Source organism: Vigna umbellata, chromosome 2 (genome assembly GCF_029865625.1).
Source record: "Vigna umbellata cultivar VRB3 chromosome 2, Vumbellata_1.0, whole genome shotgun sequence".
Taxonomy (NCBI): Eukaryota; Viridiplantae; Streptophyta; class Magnoliopsida; order Fabales; family Fabaceae; genus Vigna; species Vigna umbellata.
Window position 1 is genome coordinate 10,163,382 of NC_142166.1, and position 22,567 is coordinate 10,185,948.

General features: G+C 34.3%; 3 protein-coding genes and 1 pseudogene across 5 annotated transcripts; 2 read left to right on the plus strand and 2 right to left on the minus strand.

The window, feature by feature from the left end:
- The first annotated feature begins 600 nt into the window (after positions 1–600).
- On the plus strand, positions 601–4,284 carry LOC148203370 (uncharacterized). Of its 2 annotated transcripts, XM_088106064.1 has the most exons (8): positions 601–751; positions 863–975; positions 1,406–1,477; positions 2,911–2,946; positions 3,313–3,358; positions 3,542–3,629; positions 3,874–3,931; positions 4,006–4,284. In XM_088106064.1, the coding sequence occupies exons 1-8, from the start codon at positions 673–675 to the stop codon at positions 4,054–4,056; spliced, it is 543 nt and encodes a 180-aa protein (XP_087962190.1). In that variant the 5' UTR covers positions 601–672; the 3' UTR covers positions 4,057–4,284. The 2 variants fall into 2 exon arrangements, with proteins under 2 accessions (XP_087962190.1, XP_087962191.1); XM_088106065.1 differs by lacking the exon at positions 1,406–1,477.
- A 2,911-nt stretch (positions 4,285–7,195) lies between these two features.
- LOC148203371 (chaperone protein dnaJ 49 pseudogene) lies at positions 7,196–8,959 on the minus strand (annotated as a pseudogene). Its single transcript, XR_015784114.1, has 2 exons — positions 8,772–8,959; positions 7,196–8,587 (listed from the first exon to the last, which is right to left on the minus strand). The product of XR_015784114.1 is annotated as a chaperone protein dnaJ 49 pseudogene (transcript).
- Positions 8,960–10,756: 1,797 nt separating this feature from the next.
- Positions 10,757–12,710, plus strand: LOC148203372 (uncharacterized). Its single transcript, XM_088107594.1, has 5 exons — positions 10,757–11,381; positions 11,484–11,671; positions 11,751–11,815; positions 12,044–12,193; positions 12,371–12,710. Exons 1-5 carry the CDS (start codon positions 10,757–10,759, stop codon positions 12,708–12,710), a joined length of 1,368 nt encoding a protein of 455 aa, XP_087963720.1.
- A 637-nt stretch (positions 12,711–13,347) lies between these two features.
- LOC148203373 (uncharacterized) lies at positions 13,348–13,830 on the minus strand. Its single transcript, XM_088107566.1, has 2 exons — positions 13,639–13,830; positions 13,348–13,554 (listed from the first exon to the last, which is right to left on the minus strand). The coding sequence occupies exons 1-2, from the start codon at positions 13,828–13,830 to the stop codon at positions 13,348–13,350; spliced, it is 399 nt and encodes a 132-aa protein (XP_087963692.1).
- Positions 13,831–22,567: the final 8,737 nt, after the last annotated feature.

Below are 22,567 nucleotides of genomic sequence, written 5' to 3' on the forward strand. Positions count from 1 at the left end.
ACATTACATTGAATACTTATAAATGTTTATTCTACTTATGTAAATAATGTTCATCTCTTATTTTCTTACAAGAGGATCTTACACAGACAAATTGATATTTAAATTGTTTATATTATTTCACTTTATAATTTAAATATCAATTTAAAACACTTTTAATTAAAAATATATATTTATTTAATTTTTAAAGTAGAAACCAAAATATATTCAAATTTGATATACAAATTTTAACTTTGTCACTAAAATCATATTTAATCATTTTTTAATAATATATATAAATTTTTACTTTTTTACATTTATTATATTTTAAGTATTTTTTCATTTACATTTTCTTATCACATCATATAATTTATAAATTTATTATTTTTATTTTTTCAAAATGTATATTAAGTATAGAAGCGTAGATATTTGTTATGAATTTTATTTTTTTCATTTACACACTTTCTTATTGTTTTTGTTTCTTTCGTATTCTACAAAAAAAAAGCGTTAATTTAATAGCATTGAGACCTTTTTTTCAAACAGTACAGAAGCAACACGTGTCGCATAGACATTGGAGAGACCACGTATATGTGTTTTGAATTAGAATTGTGGTGCGTTCAGAGCTATGAAAGCGAAGTCAATGCTTAAACATGGTGGATTTAAGTTTCGACATGCAAGAGCGAAGCGTATAACAGAATGGGTTGGGTCGCAGACACTCTTCACTCTTTCAATTCGATTCGATTCAGAGAAGTATTCAACCAGATCATCACTCTCGGTACCATGCTCCTTTTCCCCCATTTCTTTCATAATCACCCATTCAACAACTACTACGCAAATTAATCACTTAATTCTCGTTAATTTCTATCGCTCTTGCAATCGCTTTCAGGTTTGATTGTATCATCGGCGCTCGTCATATGGAAAGGGTTAAGCTGTGTTACCGGCAGCGAATCGCCCGTCGTCGTTGTTATTTCCGGAAGCATGGAACCTGGTTTCCGACGAGTAAGTGTGTCTCGCTCTATTTTTAGATTATGCCTAAATCTTCTTTTTCTTTCAAGAACCTTACACTCACACACACATTGTTTTTACTTTGCATACTATCCTTTTAAATTATAAAAGTATTATATTTACTCCAATGTTAAAATCATTACCATTTAAAAGACCAAGTCTAACGAAAATATAACTACAAGAATTTTGGTATATGATGAAAAACAAATTATTTTATTTAGATACGTAAACAGATGGTAATAAAAATTCTGTTGAACAACGAGTATATCGAGGGGAAAACAGGAATGTAAGTGTAGTTTGAGTTAGTGATGAAAGATCTTATTTTTGGTTTATTTCAAGATATGCCAATAATAATGTAAATGGTCATTTGCCTTTTCTTTTGTCCCAAGCTTATGCGATGCTTGGTTAAATGGTTTTCTTACAGGGTGACATTCTGTTTTTGCACATGAGCAAGGATCCCATTCGTGCAGGAGACATTGTGGTTTACAGTCTAGATGTATGTACCATTATATTATTATTATTATTATTATTATTATTATTATTATTATTTTGTTTTGTACTGGATGTGGATTTTGAAATGCTTTCCTATATTATTCTATCAGTTTCTGTTTCTTGGCATTGACCATCAGTCTTTTACTACTATACTTGTCTTGACAAGAACATGTTTTTTACCCCATGAAAATATTACTGTTTTTTTTTTAATTATTCATATGTTTTAACTTTCTTTAATATCAAAAAAGATATAGAAAAATGGTAAAACCGAAAAGTACTCCCATTATAACTGCACAAGTAGCCAATGTCAGGTTGAAGCTGCTACTGAAAATCCAGTTATTTGAACTCAAATATACTTTTAGTCTTGTTAAAAGAATATTATTTATTATTTCAGTTTTTATAAAAAAGTGTTTAATTCTTTATCTTATGTTAAGATTTTAATCATTCTCTAGATACTGAAAATGTGTCACAATAGATTAGATCACATTATTTTTCTAGTTAGAAACTACAATTTACAAGATTTACACAGAAGTTCAAACAAAAACTGTGCTATTTTCTTGCGTAGAGCGTATTTAACCCTTTTGAGAGATAGAGAAATAACCTTAACTCTCTTTTCTTCTCAATACTTAATTATTCAACAAAATCTCATGCTGTTCCCGTTAATGGAGAGTAGATCAAACTATCAATATTATACTCGTCAACCTATTCTCGAAATAAGACATTTATGTTTCTTTTGAAATATGCTATCTGCATGTCTATCTTTTCCTTAATATTAACCGCTGCACATATAGATTTCTTATACTCTGATAGAGCATAAATATTTGAGAAATAAATAAAAATTAGAAGGATTTGGTTGAAGAGAAATAAAGAAGACATGGGAAGAAAGATATACAGATAAGTATAAACGAGTTAGAAATATCACAATGACTCCCGTCTATTTTAAAATTATATTTTTTTTTCATACTTAAATTTGTTTCATCTTCACTCATCCTTTTAATTTTTTCAACATCAAACAAATCCCTTAGCCTCATAACAAGTCTAGTGACTTTCATGCATTGCAATATTGGATAGGATCCTTGTCACCTTGTTCTCTAAAGGGTAAAAAATGTTCTTAATTTTTTCTAGTGACACTTAGATATGTATTTGTTATATAAAACAATAATTTATTAACATTTTTTAATAATATTTTAACAGTATTTTTTTATTAAATTTAGAGTACGTCAGTACTAAATAAATAATGAACTAATGAAAAAATAACTATTATAGTATCAAAATGTTATTAATAAATCTGTGTCAAAAAAACAGAAACACAGAGGAAAGACAAGTTTTGGCCATCAGTTATGTTCTTGCAATATAATGCTAGTCTTGAATGATTTATTTATATTTAATGTCGCTTCAACAATACATTTTGACGACTAATGGCTACACATTGTGCAGGGAAAAGACATTCCAATTGTTCACCGTGTAATTGAGGTTTGTATAACTTTAGTTTTGTTCTGCTCAACCTTTTAATTTCTATTTAGTTCACCCAACGTAAGCCTATCATAAACGGTGTATCTTTTAATAAGAAAATAGACATTATGCAGAATACAGATAAACAGAAACACAGGGGAATGCATATGAAAAAAGGAATAGTGATAGTGAAAGGTTATAGATAATAGGTCCTTTGAACTACGTAACATGGTAACCATGCTAATTCTAGAATCAAAGGCTAGCTGGTTTGTACTGCTGAATTTTTTTCATTTTACAAAATGGATTTATTGGCTTCTTCTATTTTTAGAATTTGAATACTATTTGATGACTATGATACATATCACTCAATTTGTTGATTTTTCTTAGGTTCATGAACGTAAAAATTCTGAAGAAACTTATATCCTAACAAAAGGTACAATACAATAGATATGGATGCCTACATAATATGTCCATGTCATTTTCCAATTGTCAGCAGATGATCCATATTATATATTTTGGTCACGGTTCAATAAAGCTATTACTTTTAGTACTAAATTTATTGTGAATTAGCTTTTTTGGTTTCAAAACATTCACATTTCTTTGATATGCATTTCAGGAGACAACAATGATGACGATGACAGGGTTATGTATAATTATGGCCAGAAGTGGTTACAAAAACACCATATTATAGGAAGAGCTGTAGGGTAAATCCTTTTACCTTAGGACTAAGCTTCACCTTTTTGAACTCGTCAAAGAGAATTTGCTTTTGAGCCGACTAAGTACATTTTTGGATTAAATTGAAAGAGTTTAAAAATATTTGTTTTCAAATCAAGAGTCTTTATTCTTCATTTCTTTGAAGAAATTTGCAAAATCATTTTTCAAATTATAAACAAAACATGATTTCGTCAATTATGTTTACACACTTCATTACTTGTGTCTTTTCTGCAGGTTCTTGCCTTATGTTGGTTGGGCTACAATAATAATGTCTGATATTCCTGTTCTCAAGGTTTGTTCTTTGGAACTACAGTTCAATAGTGTGTCAATATTAGCAGCTTAATATTAATGCATTCTTTCTTGCAGTATATACTGCTAGGGGCACTGGGACTGCTAGTTTTAACAACGAAGGAATAAGGATGCAATTCTTGATACATGGCTTAAATGGATTTTAAGGACGAAGAGTGTAACAGAGTATAAATAAATTATATAAGAATATCATAATCTTTTTTCTTTTTCAAATATATACATACCTCAAAGTTACATACTCTTCCTTGTTTTGGTTTCCGCTACAAAGCTACACATATTATCACATAGTGCAATAAACTCTGCTAAAAATTAATAGTATTATTTCTTCATGTTTAACACTTTGAACTTTAATAGCAATCTTCTCACAAATGTTTGATACGATCAAGACAGTTCTATATCAATAATAAAGTATAATAGTAAATACTACTTTGTTTAACATCCCAAAATTTTTACTCAAGTTCACATTTAGAGTTCATAGACTAGATATATTGTATTTCAAAATGCTTTCTCAAAAATAATTAAAATACTTCAAAAAATAAGTTTTATTTTGGGAACTTGGTAGAGTAAGGAATGGGAAAATATGTATGGATAAAACGGATATTACACTATGATTTATGTTGGTTTATTCCAACTTGAATTGCATCTAATTTTTTTTTTTTACTAATGGCAAAAGGTTCCATTAATAAATTAATGTTACAACTATGATTTATTGTCATCTTTTGGCTTACAAAAGCGTATGCAAGACCATTCATATTTGAGTACATAATGACACTATTAATAATACATCAAAAGTTGTGTGAAATGTATACAAGGAAACTCTGAACTGCACAACATAAACTTTTAGGATTCCCTGCATTTGAGAATAACTTCACAAATATAATTTTCTCTTTAAGTTAACCAAAATGTGACCTTTAAACTTAGCATTGGTAACTTCTGAATATCTTTACATGCAATTTTTAATGTATATCACAAGTAGAGCATTAACATTAGTGGTTTCCAGGTGACTTCATTTCTATCTATAGAAGTCCAAGAAGACTTGTAAAATCAACATTCATCTTCCTCAACTTCTTCACCTTTTTGTCTTTCTTGAAGACTATCAACCTAGAAGATGATTCATCTTCTACACTCTCATGCGCATTCAGGTGAAGCTTAATTATATAAAGGTTAGACAGAACTGCTTCAAGAGTAATGCAATCCTTCCCTATACTTAGAAAACTCGCCAACTTCTCATCAGACGGCAAGAGAGAGACTAGTAGAATTGTAAGTGTCACTAGGTAGAGAAACATGATTTCCCATTAATAGAGTTTTAATACTTGGCTAGTTTACTAAACAAACATGAAAAATATCTTTGTAAATCTTTGGACAACAAATTTTACAGTATTTTAACAACTATCGATCACTTTATTATCTTTCTTCAACTTAGAAGATTTCTTTATATATGAAATTAAGAAAAGAACCATTTCAAATCTGCTTTTTGGCTAGTTGAGAAGCTTTACATCAAAACATTATCTTAAAGTTTTCATATGTTTACGCATGAATGTAAAAATACATTAAATACAATTTCATATAAAATTTCTATTCCTTAAGAAACATCCTAATAAAGAAACATCCTAAAGTATGATTTATCAAGCCTCAGTCATGACTTCTCACTTCATAACATTTTTCTATTTATATATCATTAAGGATTTTGCATTAAAATATTAAAACAAACTTCATAAAAAAAATTTACTAGAAAAAAATATTAACTTATTTATTTAAGTTATACATAAATTAATTAGCATAAAACGCTATATTTTCTTTAATTTTTTAATTTTTAACTTACATATAACTTAATTCTAAGTTATAATTCTTTAATTTTTAGCTTTTAAAACAAACGATAAGCCGGTAAGTTTATACATTTTAAAAATAATATTTTATCTTTTATCAAACCAAATCTACGTCAATATGAATTAAGGCATAGGCTCTTGACAAGCCATTTGGCCAATTCTCTAAATATTAGCTTTAATTATAAATAAGAAGACAGGAATTAAAACTTTCATTGAAATAATTTCCAATAAACTAAGAAATTGGGTATATTTTAATCTGTGCTGAGCTACCTGTAGCCTGGTTGGTCTCGATTGATATACCTACGGTTGTGATAATGAGACTTTGATCCTTAGAAAAATGTCGAGAGAGAATAAGAAGATAGCCCTAGTGACCCCACGGTTTATGATTCGGGTTTAAATACTTATGTCACAACTCAGGACACATTACAAACACATGATATTCTTCACCAAATGTGAAGTCAAATGTCGCAATGCCAGCCAAACCGCCATAAAAATTGACATAGAAGGAAAGAAAAAATGAAAAAAATGGCTATTATCTTCTGAGCCTGATGAATTTGAAAAGGGCAGTTCTGGCTCTCCTCAATCATGCAGACCCAAACAAGGTACATCCCACACAGGCCATCGCATAAGCACAGATGAACATAGCATAGTTTCAATGAAAACCAAGTCCCTAAGAAACGTTTAATTTTATATCCATGATGATAGATAAGCTATAGATCATATCACTAAAATTCTTGCAACCACAGATGGTTATTGATGGCCATAGACCTTCGACTCTCTTTTGTCAAATCTTTTTAGCTACCCAACTATGCCTCCACCGCTACCTCAATCAAAGAGCTTCCACTTATCAAGTATCAAGAAAACAAAGAAGGCTAGATAGCTACTCAACGTACTAGGAATTGAAACAAGTGAGAATCCTTGGGGTGTCTACCCATGGAGGCAGAAAGAAATTGAAAAGTGACAAGTGATCAAGTCATACGGCAAGACAATAAAAGGGACATTTGTTAATTGGGTGTTTATGCCAAAAATCACGCTTCAATGCATAGACTTTCAACGTGTATGTTCATTGATGACATCAATAACTCCACATAATCCCGCTTCAGCCAGTGTTTAGCACCCTCTAAACACTATTCCTTTTGATGATGATGTAAAATCACGGAAGCGTTAAGCTAATCCCTGTCGATCTTTCCCTTCCTCTTTTTGCCATCTCCAGACATATGTTTATCTATTGTTCGCCCCCATTCTCTTCTTCCATTCATTCTACTGTATTAGAGCTAAAGCATTAACGTAATATATAAAAGTTGTCACTTAGCAGCAATAAAATCAACCGAATAATCAAGGAATTATAGCAAAATAATACTTACAGATTTACTCTACCACTCAGCGTACCGCTTAGCATGGAATACACTGACAAACGTAAGTACACAATTGATCCAATGCATTCATACTATACCTCAGGTAATAAATAATTTTAGCAAGTAAACAAAAAATTCATCAGGGAGATAGTTGATGAAATTTGAGAGAACAATTCCAACAAAGCAGCTGGCTTATTGTGAACTTGCTTCACTGATATCAGAGTGAAAAAAATAAATTGTACATTCTATAATATCACAAACAAGTAATAGCTGTTGCATCTACATCAAAAGGTAAGACAATAATAAAAATAAGGATTATGATTCCACTTATCAATTCGCCAACTCAAACTTCCGAAGCATATCGCAGTGCGGTGTTTCCCGGATATACCCCCATTGGCGGCGCTGCAACTCAAAATGACAATTCTGGCGAAGAACGCTAAAGTAATCCCTCTCCACCCTTTCTTCAAGAGTTGCTCGTTCTTCGCTCTCAGGCGGATACTCCTGAGCAAACTTTGTAGACTTGACATAATAGTTAACACCCTTTGGTGTAGTTAAACGATGCTCATAAGGATAGCTCTTCGACAGCGAGTACAAGGGATCCGACGAAGGCAAAAAGTTTAGTAGCAAAATCAGTAGCACCGGCAACAACTGAATTAAAGCACGAACATTAAAACCACCAGAAGCGTGTTCAGCAGGCCTGTGACCATTGAAGCCGTTGAAGCCACCTGGTCCAAAACTGAATCCTCCAAAATTGGCTGCAGGAGCCATTCCTCCAAAGAAGAAGTTCCTAAATATCTCCTCAGCATCAACATCAGCCTCATAGTAACCATTATAACCTCTAGCAGCTGGCCTCGCGGCACGCTGCTCGTAAACCGATTCATCTTCACCGGAAACATCATACTTTCTCCTACTCTCTTCATTGCTAAGGCACTGAAACGCCTTTGACACAGCCTTGAATGCTTCCTCAGCGCCAGGGGCTTTGTTCTTGTCGGGATGAACCTTAAGGGACAGTTTCCTATAAGATTTCCTCACATCCTCAACAGTGCAACTTTTCTCTACTCCCAATATCTCATAAAAGTTTTTCTTCCTCTTAATTTCTCTGATAATTGAAACTTGCTCTTCGGTATACGTGGCCGAAGAGGACGAGGCGGATGACGACCCCGCCGTGGCCGCCGAGGTAGCGGCCGCCCTTCGCCGGAGAGAAGGCTGATCGGGGGGCACGGTACCTTCCGCCGCGGTCTCTTTGGCAGAAGACTTATCCCCTGTGTCCGCCTCAATCGTGGACAGTAGATCGTCGACGGGGAGCGTGGGGTCGAGGCGGCGCGCCTTCGTCACGAACTTCAACGCGCGTGAACGATCGCCGTTTTCTAACGCCTCTTTACCGATTCTCAAACATTTCAGCGCGTCGTCCTTGTTCCCATCCATCGTGAAGATAACGCTCGTACCGGATCTTTGCACCTAAAAAAATAGGGTACCGAAGGGAGTGAAAAATCCGAGATTTATATGTCAGATTCGAGATTAATTTTGGGGAAAATAGAAAGAAGAACAAAAGATTGTGAATTGAAATGACAAATTGAAGAGATGCGTGAAGCTGATATGATGGATCGAGAGGGAGTGAAGGAAATTGGGAAAGTGAACTTACAGTTAAAGAGCGAAGACGAGCGTAGAAGAATCGCGCTATCGAGATCGGAAAAACGAGTTGATTAGGGTTTCATTTGGAGACAGAAAGAATTGAGAGATTGTTTTTCAGTTTATCACTGCCCCACGATTGGAGATTAATGGAGCAACTCTTTGATTTTTCTCCTCTTCTCCATATATACTTCATCTCTCTCAACACGCGGATTTATATATCGCATTTCTTTTCATAAAAGATATATAATTGTTTTTTCTAAAATAAATTTCTTATAATCAAAATAATAAAATAAATTAAATTATTAACTAAGTATACATATTTTCTTAACATATCTATAATTCCCTGAATTTTAATAATAAATCATCCAACGTAACATCAAAAAAAAAATGAGATAAAAAAACAAAAATAAGAGTTCGACACCCTGAAATGAAACATCTAATTAACAATTATTTTAAATTAAGAAATATATTGAAATATTATTATTTTAAGTTGGTAAAGTAGATGCTTTTTTCCTTCGTATCAAAACAACATCACCTATTTTAGAAATTTGATAATTAATAAAAAGGTTTAATACCTTTTTTGTCCCTCGAAAGGGGTCAATGTTCAATGTGGTCCTACCCTTTTTTAGAAGTTCAATGTGGTCCCACCTTTTGTAAAAAGTGTGCAATCAAGTCCTTTTTGGAAACGGCGTTGAGTTTTTAACGGAGCAGCTGACAGGGTGGACTGAAGTTAGCTACGTGGCTTTGTGTGGGTAATACGTGGCTGAGAGAGGGTCATACGTAGCTGTGAGAGGGTAAATTTGATAATATTACTGAGGTTAGGAAATCAGAAGTTAGGGTTTCAGGAGTTTTAGAGAAATTGGGAATTTGGGATTGATCATCGTGGAGGAAGGGTGTTGAAATCTCAAGCGCGAATTGGATACCACAAATCTGAAGCTCAAATTGGAAACCGTAAATCAGGTTAGGGTTTATGTTTGATAATTTTATGATATGTATTTGTTGTATATGTTATCACTGTTGTCGCTTTATAGTGGGATTAAGTAGGGGTGAAAAGTTGTCTTCTTTTGATGGTTGATAATGGTCCCATAGATATTAGTTTAACTTAAATTAGTGGTCCCCGTTTGCATTTGCAGGGTTGGGGTAGGGATGGGTGATGACATGTTTCAGGTTGTGGTCCATCACGGTGGGACCTTGATCAAAGAAGTCCCCTTTAAGTATATGGGCGGGGAGATAGTTTATTGGGACGTAGATCCCGATAAATGGTGTTATTTTGGAGTATTAGGTTCACTTAAAGATCTGGGTTACATGGAAGTAAAAGAATTATATTACAATATCCAACATGTTTTACATAAGCTTGATGATGATAAAGGAGCCATCAACATGATGAAGGTGGCTAATTATTTGGGGAAAGTGAACCTATATGTTGTGCATGGGGTGGACGAACCAGCTATTGTAGAAAATGATGACAATGAGATTTTGTACGTATGTGAAGGTCCAGCAGACAGTGGTGAGGGTAGTGACGTTGGAGGAGAAGCACATCTTGAGGGTGACAAGGAGGATGTTGAGAATGAAAATGTCTGGGAGGATGATAAGGAGGATGCAGAAGATGTTGAGGTTGCAGTGGAGGTTGAGAATGAGGACAGAGTTGAGCTTGAACATGATGGATTAGTGGAAGTGCACATTGAGGATGGAAGGGAGGTTGAAAGTGAAGAAGAATTGGAAGTGGACATTGAGGAGGGAGGGGAGGTTCCTACTGAACAAGAAGAGGAAGTGGACATTGAGGATGGAGGGGAGGTTCATACTGAACAAGAATTGGAAGCAGACATTGAGGATGGAGGGGAGCTTCATACTGAAGAAGAATTGGAAGTGGACGTGGACAGTGATGATGAACCAGGAATGGATGATCTGAGTGGTGATGAATATGTGGATTCAGACAATGATGAAGAAACCTAACAACAATGCAGGGGTTTGTCAGATGATGATTGGGAGTCTGATATGCTTGTAACTCCTGAAAACAGTTCAAGTGAGGAGGATGACAACGAGGATAGAGTATGTATGAGTGGTTTCTCAAAATATGCAAAACAGAAGTCCATGGCAGATTACAAGTGGGAAGTGGGCACCATTTTCAGTGGGAAGGAAGAGTTTAAGGATGCTATTAGAAGGTATGTTGTTCATGCTGGGAGGGATCTAAAATTTGTGAAGAATGATAAGCGTAGGGTGAGGGTGCGCTGCATGGGTGGCCAAGGGAAGTGCCCATGGGTAGCTTACTGTGGGTACTTGCCATCACGCAAAATTTGGCAATTAAGGAAGATAATTGATACTCACGGTTGTAGTAGGCAACTTAACATCAAACTAATGAATGCTCAATGGTTGAGTGAAGAAATAGATAGGTCTTTAGTTGACAATCCTAATTTAAAGGTGAATGATATTCGTACTAAAGCATTAAGGAAATGGAATACAAATGTGTCCATATCCAAGGCACGAAGGGCAAAGTTAATTGCCACAAGACAGCTTGAAGGAGATTTCAAAGAACAGTATAAAAGGATATACGACTATGGACATGAGTTGTTGAGGTGTAACCCAAGTTCAACAGTGCAGATTAAAGTTGACTCTCATAATGGTGATTCAATCTTCCAAAGAATGTATGTTTGTCTGAAAGCTTGTAAAGACAGTTTCAAAAGTTGTAGGCCCATAATATGTTTAGACGGATGTTTTTTGAAAGGTTATTACAAGGGAGAGCTTCTCACTGCTGTTGGTAGGGACCCAAACGATCAAATGCTACCACTTGCCTATGCAATAGTAGAAGTGGAGAACAAAGACAGCTGGACATGGTTCTTGCAATTATTAATTCAAGACCTCGGGGGTAGTGAAGTATGTGGGGGGTGCACGTGGATGTCAGACCAGCAGAAGGTAAATATACACCTTATATTCAATTTTACTTAATGCTTTGTTAAAGGATATTGTTTTATGACTAAAATTATTTGTGCAGGGGTTGGTCCCAGCTATCCAAGAGCTTCTTCCTGGGGCAGAACAAAGATTCTGTATGAGGCACCTGTATGCAAACTTTAGGAAAAGGTTTGGTGGTCAAATTTTAAAAAATCTGATGTGGACAGTTGCCACAAGCACATATCCACAGGCTTGGGAGAGAGAGATGCTGAAAATTAAAGAAGTCAATGTTGAAGCATATAAATACCTCATAGCCATTCCCCCGAGATAACTCATTAGCCATTACATACAATTTACTGTCCTTGATGCATTGTAACCCATTTGAGTGTGCAACAGGTTTTGGTCAAGATCTCGCTTCACAGGTCAAGCAATGACTGATACACTAGATAACAACATCAGTGAAGCTTTCAACAGTGTTCTTATTCATTCAAGAGGAAAACCTATTATAACCATGATGGAGGATATCAGAGTTTACCTCATGAAAAGGTGGGCCACCAATAGAACCAAGGTGGCATCTATGGAGTTCACAATATGCCCAAAGATAAAGAAGAGACTTGAGAAGGAATGTAATTGTCAAGATTTTGGGTGCCAAGGTAATATAACTCAATTTATTTTATATACAAGTTATTTATCTACATTGTTGATGTGCTTCATTTCTTTCAGCTGGTCTGCACGAAAGATTTTTGAGGTTAGGCATACTTTATCAGTTGGGAACAAGTTCACACTGGACCTGGACACAAAGGAGTGTAGCTGCAGAAAGTGGATGATTAGTGTCATTCCATGTTGTCATGCAATTGCAGCAATGAACTTCTCCAACGTTGATCCACAGACTTTTGTCCCCAATGTGTTCACAAGATCCACCTATGAAGAGGTCTATGCGTCCATCATTTTTCCACTCAATGGCCACCTACTATGGGAAACCACAAATTTCAATGATGTACTACCACCACTGATCAGGAAGATGCTTGGGAGGCCAAAGAAAAAAAGGAGGTTGGAAGCATGAGAGCTAACTAAAGATCAGACTCAAATGCGTGTTGGTGGCCATAAGAAAAAATGTAGTCTTTGTCGTAAGGTGGGGCACAACAAGAATGTATGCCCTTTAAAGCCCCAGCCAGCAGAAACAACACAACCATCACAGCCACCTCTAAGTTCCCCAACCCCTGAACCATCACAGCCATCAAGTCCCCAATCATCCCGGCCAACAAAATGCAAAGTCAGAAGAAAACATACTTAGATGAAATTGGGTTATTAGATATTTAAATTACGTGGTGGTGTAATATGTACTATTTGTTAATTGGTGGTGTAATACATACTTAACTTACTTACTGAACTGATTTTCTGTATTTCTTTTATGTGTCGTAATGAATGAAACTTTTTTTATGTATATGTTTTATGTACTTGTTTTATGTATTTGTTTTATGTATTTGTTTTATGTGCCAATATTCAGCATCATATGCATTATTTGGGTGACCTTTGTGAACAGTTTTAAAGCAAATGGGGGACTCATTTCAACATTTTTAAAACATCAGGGGACTGATTTCAACATTGTTAAAACATCAGGGGGACTGATTTGAACATTAATCACTAAAATTTACTCATTAAAATAGTCAATACGTAATACATTGGATGTTACAATCTAACTAAATGAACCTAAACAGAACCTGAACAAGGCACACCACAATACACACACACAAAGCTACAACTAAGATCTTCATCATTTTCTGCAAGTCCTGCACTGAATTTTCCAGCTGACTTATCCTCCTCACCATTGTGCAATCTTTTTCATCAACTTTCTCTTCAACACACCACTTGAAAAAGTTACACGAGCTGCCAATTGAAGATCCACCCTGTTATTCACCAAGTTATGGAATCTATCAACAAATGCATCATCAATTCAAAAAAACTTTAACTCAAAAGGGTATAATTCAAACCTTGTAACGTGGACAACCCCAGAAATTTCTCCCAGCATTCTTCGTAGTTCTCGCCAATTTGGTTACAACAACATCACCACAGTAACAAGTGGGGATTATCCCACCTCCTCTCACACCACAACCATGGGACCACCGAGAAGATCCTTTGTCCCAACTTCTCGAACACGACGAACACCCTTCAGAAGAAGCCATTCGTATCCCAAATTACCAATTTCTCTAAAACTCCTGAAACCCTAACTTCTGATTTCCTAACCTCAGTAATATTATCAAATTTACCCTCTCACAGCCACGTATCACCCACTCACAGCCACGTATTACCCACACAAAGCCACGTAGCTAACTTCAGTCCACCCTGTCAGCTGCTCCGTTAAAAACTCAACGTCGTTTCCAAAAAGGACTTGATTGCACACTTTTTACAAAAGGTGGGACCACATTGAACTTCTAAAAAAGGGTAGGACCACATTGAACATTGGCCCCCTTTCGAGGGACCAAAAGAGGTATTAAACCTTAATAAAAACTAAATAATGATTATTTAAAAATTATATTTTTTGTAAATAATCTATTAAAATAATAAATCACATAATATAATGTAAAGTAATATTAATCGGTGTGGTGTAAAATAAATTTTAAAATAAAATATCGTTATTAATAATGATTGGTACCAAATTTTAATAAGTGAGAAAAATGAAGAACTTGTTTTATTACATTATAATGTATTAGAAATATAAAATTCTTTCAAATTTAAATTGATAATTTTGTTGATTAATTTAAGCAAATAATAAATAATTTTTGTAATAAGTTTTGTTAATAAAAGTTTAACATGGCTACTGTATGTATAAAATAGAGAGTACGATTTGAAATTTTTATTTTAAATGTTGAAAAATAAAATAAATAACCATTTCATGATGACTTAGGAGAAAAAACTTTGTTTCACCTTACATAAATAACTTTAACTCTTCTTGGATGTGTTGTAGTCAAGGTTAGGAGTTAGGAGATATGTCATCAAGCTCCAGGACGTTGAAGATGTTATGTCTTTCAAGGTCAATGCAAACGGGGTTGGTTGAACCCCTCATTCGATAAGAGCCAATGTGGTCGTTCCTCTCTGGCTGGTCAGCTATTACATGTAGTGGAGACCTTAAAAAATCAGTTGTAGAAATTGTTATAGAGCCTTGTGTTGCAGTAGGAGCCATTATTTCTCCTTGTGACTCGTTGCCAAAGATTAATAGTTCTACTTGTAAAAGGTTGTGAAATCTTAAGTGAATTTCTAAAGTCTTCTGTCTTGGAGGGCTGAGTACAGCTCCACTAGGGCACTGAAGATGTTGTCTTTCAAGCTCAACGTAAACAGGGTTGGTTGAATCCCTCATTCGGAAAAAGCCAATGTGGTCGATCCTCTGTAGCTGGTAAGCTATTACACTTAGTGGAGACCTTAAACAAGGCTTCGGGTCAGTTGTAAACTGTTACAGCACCTTGCGTTGCAGGAGCTGTTATTTCTCCTTCTTGTGACATGTCGTCAAAGATTATAGTTCTACCTGTAAAAGGTTGTGAATTTCTAAAGTCTTCTGTCTCGAAGGGATTGAAATTTTTCTCTAATCCCAATATCTCATAAAAGTTTTTCTTCCTCTTACTTTCTTTGGCACGGAACTGGTCCCTTGTCTCCGCTTCTATCGTGGACAGTACATCGTCGACGGGGAGCGCCTTCGTCACGAACTTCAACGCGGGTGAACGATTGTCGTTTTCTAAGGCCTAGTTACCGATTCTCAAACATTTCAACGTGTCGTCCTTATTCCCATCCATAGTCGGAGATAACGCTCGTACCAGATCTTTGCACCTGAAAAATTAGGGTAACCAAGGGAGTGAACCATCCTCAACAATCTTTTTCATCAACATTCTCCAAAAAAAAAATCAAAGCAATAAATTCTTCAATGAGGCACAACAACAAAAAGTTATAAAAAGACAAATAACTTGAAAGTATTCGTGTAATTTGTGCTACTATTCTCATTCTACTCTTTTGACCTAATCATTCGCTAGATTGATATGTATCTCTTCAATGTCTGCTTCCCTCCAACCGCTGCGGCAGTGGCAATTCCACCAATGGCACCGACAATGACCACGGATCGGGTGCGATGGTGGCTGAGGAATGGAGCACACATTTAAACCATCAAATGAGGAGGGAAAAGGGGAGAACGTATCTATAAAATGCAAAGCGACAGATCAAACGAAACGGCCACACCCACGAAGAAAAAAATTGGAACTAAAAGCGTGTCACAAATTCAAATTGAAAAAGTATGAAATTATAGTTACAAAATGGGTGATAATACAATGACACGCTGACATGGAGCTTACATTCATTTGACACGCTAATGTGGAGCTTACATTCATTTTACACGCTCCACATCATTGTTTTGAATAAAATAATTGCAGAGTAAGTAAGGGTAAAAGGAGCAAAATAAAAATTTGGGTTTCGGTCTTCTTTGGGTCCTCATTTGAAAATCTCATTTAGGTTTTCTTTCCTCACTCATTTAAATTTTTTATTTTAGGGATTTGTTCAGATTACGACTTACCTTGGCCTCAATTGTTCGGCCTCCCATGACCTCAAGTGTTCTTACTAAACCGTTCAGTTATACCTTGGCCCCAACTGCTCGGCCTCCCATGGCCTCACAAGTACTTAGCCAAATTTGGACTCAAGTGTTCGTACTCAACCGTTCGGCCATAGCTTGGCCTCAACTGCTCGGCCATAGCTTGGCCTCAACTGCTCAGCCATAGCTTGGCCTCACAGGTACATAGTCAAATTTGGCCTCAAGTGTTCATACTAAATCGTTCGGTCATACCTTGACCCCAATTGCTCGACCTCCCATGGTCTCACAGGTACTTAGCCAAATTTGGCCTCAATTGTTCGTACTCAACCGTTCGGCCATACATTGGCCTCAACTGCTCGCCCTCCCATGGCCTCACAAGTACTTAGCCAAATTTGACCTCAAGTGTTTGTACTAAACCGTTTGACCATACGTTGACCCCAACTGCTTGGCCTCTCATGGCCTCACAGGTACTTAGCCAAATTTGGCCTCAACCGTTCGGCCATACCTTGGCCTCAAATGTTCGACCTCAACCGTTCGGTATAACCTCACAGGTATGGCCGAACAGTTTCTCACGTTCTTTCTCTCAACCCTAACCCTAGCACTTTGAGTTCCTCTTCCAAAATGAAAGAGTCGACCTTTGAAAAATTGAAATCAGAGAGAGGACCTAATGCGGCAGCTGCCTTCACCGAAACATATTATTTCATTTATTCTCCTCCTAAACCAGCGCAGCACCAGCCAACAATGCAAATGACAAATTTACCCTTTATGACATTCACAATAATTGGCCCCATCACATGTCGAATGAGTGCCATTTACTTTAACCATGTTAAAGAATCATTTTCCTTACAAAATTGTCCCATTTCCTCGCTGTGGGACCCATAAACATTAAATTTGACACGTGTCAAATGAATGTCAATTTATGATAGCATGTCAAAGTACGAGTTCCCCTACCCTCTAGATACTTCTTTCCCTCCACACTCGTATTTATAGATAACATTTATTTTGTTTTTTTAGTTTTATTTGTTTGAATAATTTTTTTAAGACTTAAATAATTATTTATAACAAAAAACACTTTTCAATTTTATTATTTTAGTATCTATTTTAATTTAAATAATTATTTATTATAAAAAATTATTTACTCTTTCAGCATTTTAATAATTATTTTTTAAATTTAAATAATTATTCATAATCAAAAAATCATTCACATAATATTTTTATTTTAATAACTAAAATTTATTTTGTATATAATAATATCTATAATTATATACTTTTTTTATTTTATCTTGTCATTAAAATTTAGAGAGTTAAATATATTTTTATTCTCTAAGTGTTATGCGATTTTTGGATTTCATCTATTTACAAAGCTTTGTTTATTTTCATCATTTTCTTTAAAAACTCTAACTTTTAGTCCTGCGTTAAAATTTCCAAATTTCCCTGTCGTGACCAATGATGTGCTACGCCTAACGCCAACTTTCATGTGTTTGCCACGTTTCAATTATTTTCTGAAATCAGAACTGGGGTTTCTTGAAAAATTAGGGTTTTTTCCTTATCTTCAATCAATTAAACGAAGAGAAAACATGTTCTCTTTATCAATTGAGTTCTCTTGAAAATTCATTCAACCTAATATTCCAAAAGCTTGTTCTCTTTACAACTGAGTCATCTTCAATGCAACCCACAAGCCCTAAAATAACATTAACAAAAAATATTGAGTAAGAGAAAGAAAAAAAAGGAGGAACACCATTGAGATTTTAAGAATTGGATCGTGAGAAAGAACCTCGCGAAAAACAAAGTTGGGATCTTTTATGTGTTTTTGAAATCAACGGCGAGAATCGGAAGACGTAGAGGACGACTTGTCGGTCTATCCAAGCACGAACTGAAGGTGATCGACCGAAGGGTCTATCCAAGCACAAATCGAAGGGGTGTTACTGGACTGAAGGGGTCCCCTCTGAGAAAAAAATTGGCCAAACACCAGCGCCAGCATGTTGAACACAACTAAAGAACCAATTCCCAGAATACTGTACGACATGATGAGACAACCTCAGGGACCGTTGAAACAAGAAATCATCGCCAACGAATCCTCTAAGTTTGATTCCCGAGAACCCAATAAATCTTCCATCGATGCAAAGTCACCGATCTCCAACCCCCAAAATTCGAGCTCTTCTGCCATGCCCATGTCTGCTGTTGGTGTTTCTCTCGGCAATTTCTTTTTTTTCTTTTTATTTTGCTTTTTTTGGTTTCGTATTGATAGTCCTTTCGATTTAACTCTACAGCTCTGAAGAGGAAACGACCATGAATGGTGAAGCACGAGGATGAGAATCCTTCGAGCTTGAACGTTCGGAGCAGTCCCATTTCGTCAATGACGAAGGCTGAGAGCGATCAACACTTCGAAGTCGTAATCAAGAAGGTGTTGTTTTCAGAAAATAAACTCTGCGAGAAAGTCCTGGGCGATTTCATGGAGGGTCTAGTTTGGCCAGAATGCTTCATCAAAATCTCCGACAAGATCTTGGTCGTGTTCTTCCGTTTCGGAGAAGGCGGGGCCCGAAGCAGGAAAGAGCCCCAGAAGCTCTTCAAACTATTGGAAGTGTTTGAATCCCTAGAAAAACTCATATTCATAAAACACTAAAAACACTAAAAACATATTTAATCTAAATTTAAATAATTTATAATCAAAATTCTAAAGTAAATTATTAACTTCATCCCCGGTGTATCTATTTTCTTTACATATTCATAATTCCGTGAATTCTTATAAATGAATCAAAATCAGAAACAAGAGTTCGACACCTAAATGGAAACATCTAATTAACAATTCGTTTTAAATTAATATTGAAATATTGTAATTTTAAGTTGTTAAAGTAGATGGTTTTTTTTTTCTCTTTTATCAAAATATCATCTCTTATTTTAGAAATTTGATAATTAATAAAATTAATAATGATTATTTAAAATCATTTTATTTTTAAATAAAATATTAAAATTAAAATTAATTAAAATAATAAATCACATAATATAATGTAAATTAATATTAATTGGTCTTGTGTAATATACATTTTAAAATAAAATATCGTTATTAACAATGATTGGTACCAAATTTTAATAAGTGGAAAAAATAAAGATATTGTTTTATTCTATTATAATGTATTAGAAATATAAAATTCTTTCAAATTTAAACTGATAATTTTGCTGATTATTCATTACTGGTTTAAGTAAATAATAAATAATTTTTGTTAATAAAAGTTAAGCATGGCTATTATATGTATAAAATAGAGAGTATGATTGGAAAATTTTATTTTAAATATTGAAAAATAAAATAACCAACTATTTATATTTATTTTATTTGAAATAGAATATTTTATTGCATATTATTGAAGTATTATAGATTGATACCGTAATATAAAAGAGTTTAAATTAAAAATAAATGAAACAATATTTAGAGATGAAACATTCAAAAGGATATATAAGTTTGTAACTAAGAATAACGTAAATAAAATATATTTCTTAAAATTAAAAGTTATAAAGAGAAAAAAATGGAATTAAGAACAAAAACGGTGCGGTGTCGCACTCGGTGGAGATCAACGACTGCGACGACGTGGAAGTGTGTGTGGAAGCTGTGATTTTGATGCACTACGAGGATCTCAAGACCAAGTTGTGTTCCATGGGCGATGGGGTTCCTAAAGTTTTGAGTTTGCTCAAGGTTCCTAAAGTTTTGAGTTTGCTCAAGGTTTCTAAAGTTTTGAGCTTGCTTAGGTTGATGTTCGTTGTTTTGTACATTCTTTTTGTCCTTGTTTCTTGACTGCAATTAGTTTCTTATGTTCTTACTTTTACTTGCGTTATTTGTAGGTATCGACAACAATCATGTTTGATCTTAGGGGTTGCATCATGCCTAGAATATTTGGAATCTATTCCATGGAGTGAGAATGAACAGGAGGAAGTGACATCCCAGCTAGGACATCTACAAATTCATGACTCCACAGTTGACGTTCTTCAAAGAGTATTATCGGATCCATGCATTGTTGATAGGACTCATGACATCTTCTTTAACCTAATAAAAAATAAAAAAATTTGACGAAAATAAAAATAAAAAAAATACCCTATATTGTCTTGGTTTAACCCCAACCGAAGTGGAAGACCCCATACTTCCTTGCTTCAAAGGAACCGAGGCAATAGACCTCGCAGGAAAACAATTAAAAAAAATATATTAAATACCCTCTACCGCCTCGATTGCATTTGAACTAAGGCAAAAGCCTACTCCTTTTTGTCTCGGTTCTGAACCAAAGCAAAATGCCTACTTCTTTTTGTCTTGCCTATATATAACTCGGTTTGTCAACCGCTGCATATAGGCAAAAATAACCGCTGTCATTTTCCTTTAGTGCACTAGTGATTGGTCAATCCTTTCAAGTTCTTTTCATTTATGTGTTTGGGCACAAATGTAGTTCACTACAAGTTGTTCAAAAGTTGTTATGCTTAAATTCTTCAAAAAGACCATATATTTTAGATAATCATTCCAAGGTACAAACATGAACAATGTACATCCCAAAGCGTTGTATGCATGTTTAAATACAACAAACACATATGAACATAAAAATTGAAGATTTTTGAACTTGCCACATATTTACACCATAATTCATCTAGCTTGATTGTGAATCACCTTGCTTGTTATATTTCTGTCAGATTTTTTCGTCTTCTTCACAAGAAAAATCTTATGCTCCTCTTATCAAAAGTTACTACTAAATGAGTCTTTGCCTTCATTTATGCATATTCCAATACCATGATTGTACATCTAAGTGTACATGGTCAGTTGTAATTACGGTCACCATCTTCTTGCCTCTATTTTGAATAATTTATTGTATCAAGTGTCATGATCAAAGAGAAAATTGGAAGGTTGCTTTTCTTTTTTTAGCACAAAGTTTATTAGCTCTGTCATGTTTGTGTTATTTGTTGGCAAGAGATATTTTGTAAAGGTAATGTAGGGGAAAGTTGCAAAGAGAAAATGTCTTGATCTTCCTGTCTACTACAATATTTCTGTGTGGTAGAGGCTGGCAATAGCACGAAACCAATCCAACTTTTTTTTATTAAACTTTACTTGAGTAGGGTTATTTCCAGAACCACTTGCTATCTTTCATATGCACGTTGCTCTACATTTAACAAAAAAAGTGTTGTTTGTTGTCTCATGTAAGTGAGCATTTGTCCTTCAGTACGTTATCCAATCATTGTGTTATTTTCTCATTCTCTTATCTAGTATTTGTAATAGTAAAAAATATTGGCTTATTCATTCCATATGTTGTGAAAATTCGTTACAAAAATTAATTTAAGAAATTGGAGAAATGGTAAAGTAATTTATCTTGATAGAAAAAAAAATTATCCATGTTGGCAACATCTTTTTTTAACGGTGCATTCTTTAAGTGCCTCATGAAGTTTTGTGTCATGTATTAAATGTAATATCAAACAACTTATTATTAAAATAAGGAATGTTTCTCTGCAATATCCTCTCAGCAAAAGTTTTCTTGTAATATCAAACAACTTATTATTATATAGCTGGCATAAACTTTATGTAATTAATATAAAGAAATATTGTGTACTTAAAAATAAATCTCAGTTAAATATTAGAAGTTATTCTAAAAGAAAATTATGTGCTCTCATAAGTCATAAGTGATAAAAAGTAGGTTTAATAGCCAATTTAGTCCCCACTTTGGTTGAAAAATCTCAATTTAGTCCCTCGTTATAAAAGTGTTTTACATTAGTCCTAACTTTTAAAATAGTGGGTCAGGTTGGTCCCTTTCGTTAAATATAAGTTAACGAAATTAATGGATGATGATGTGACACAGCTTAAAGCTGATGTGTTAGATTGGTCCCTCGTTAGCTTTAAGTTGTGTCACATCATCATCCATTAATTTTGTTAACTTATATTTAACAGAAAGGACCAATCTAATCCACTATTTTAAAAGTTAGGACTAATTCAAAACACTTTTATAACGAGGGACTAAATTGAGATTTTTCAACCAAAGTGAGGATTAAATTGGCTATTAAACCTAAAAAGTAATACTTATCTTTCTATGGTTAATAAAATTCTTTATTAGTTACATAGGATAATAAAATACAACACAAATTACCTTTTTGTTTGATTTATCTCTCTAAGTCATCATCTTGCCAACTATTTTTAATACCATTAACAAACCTACTTTAACATCTAATTGAATTAGTTTGAAAAATTTGTCCAAAACAAACTTATGTTACAACCTTCACTTATAATGTTTCCATTTTCTTTTGCAAGAGTTGGTGTATTTTTTTTAATTTATATTTTAATTCTTAGTCAACTAGTTTGAATAAATAATGAATTAAAAAATATAGTACAATTAGAC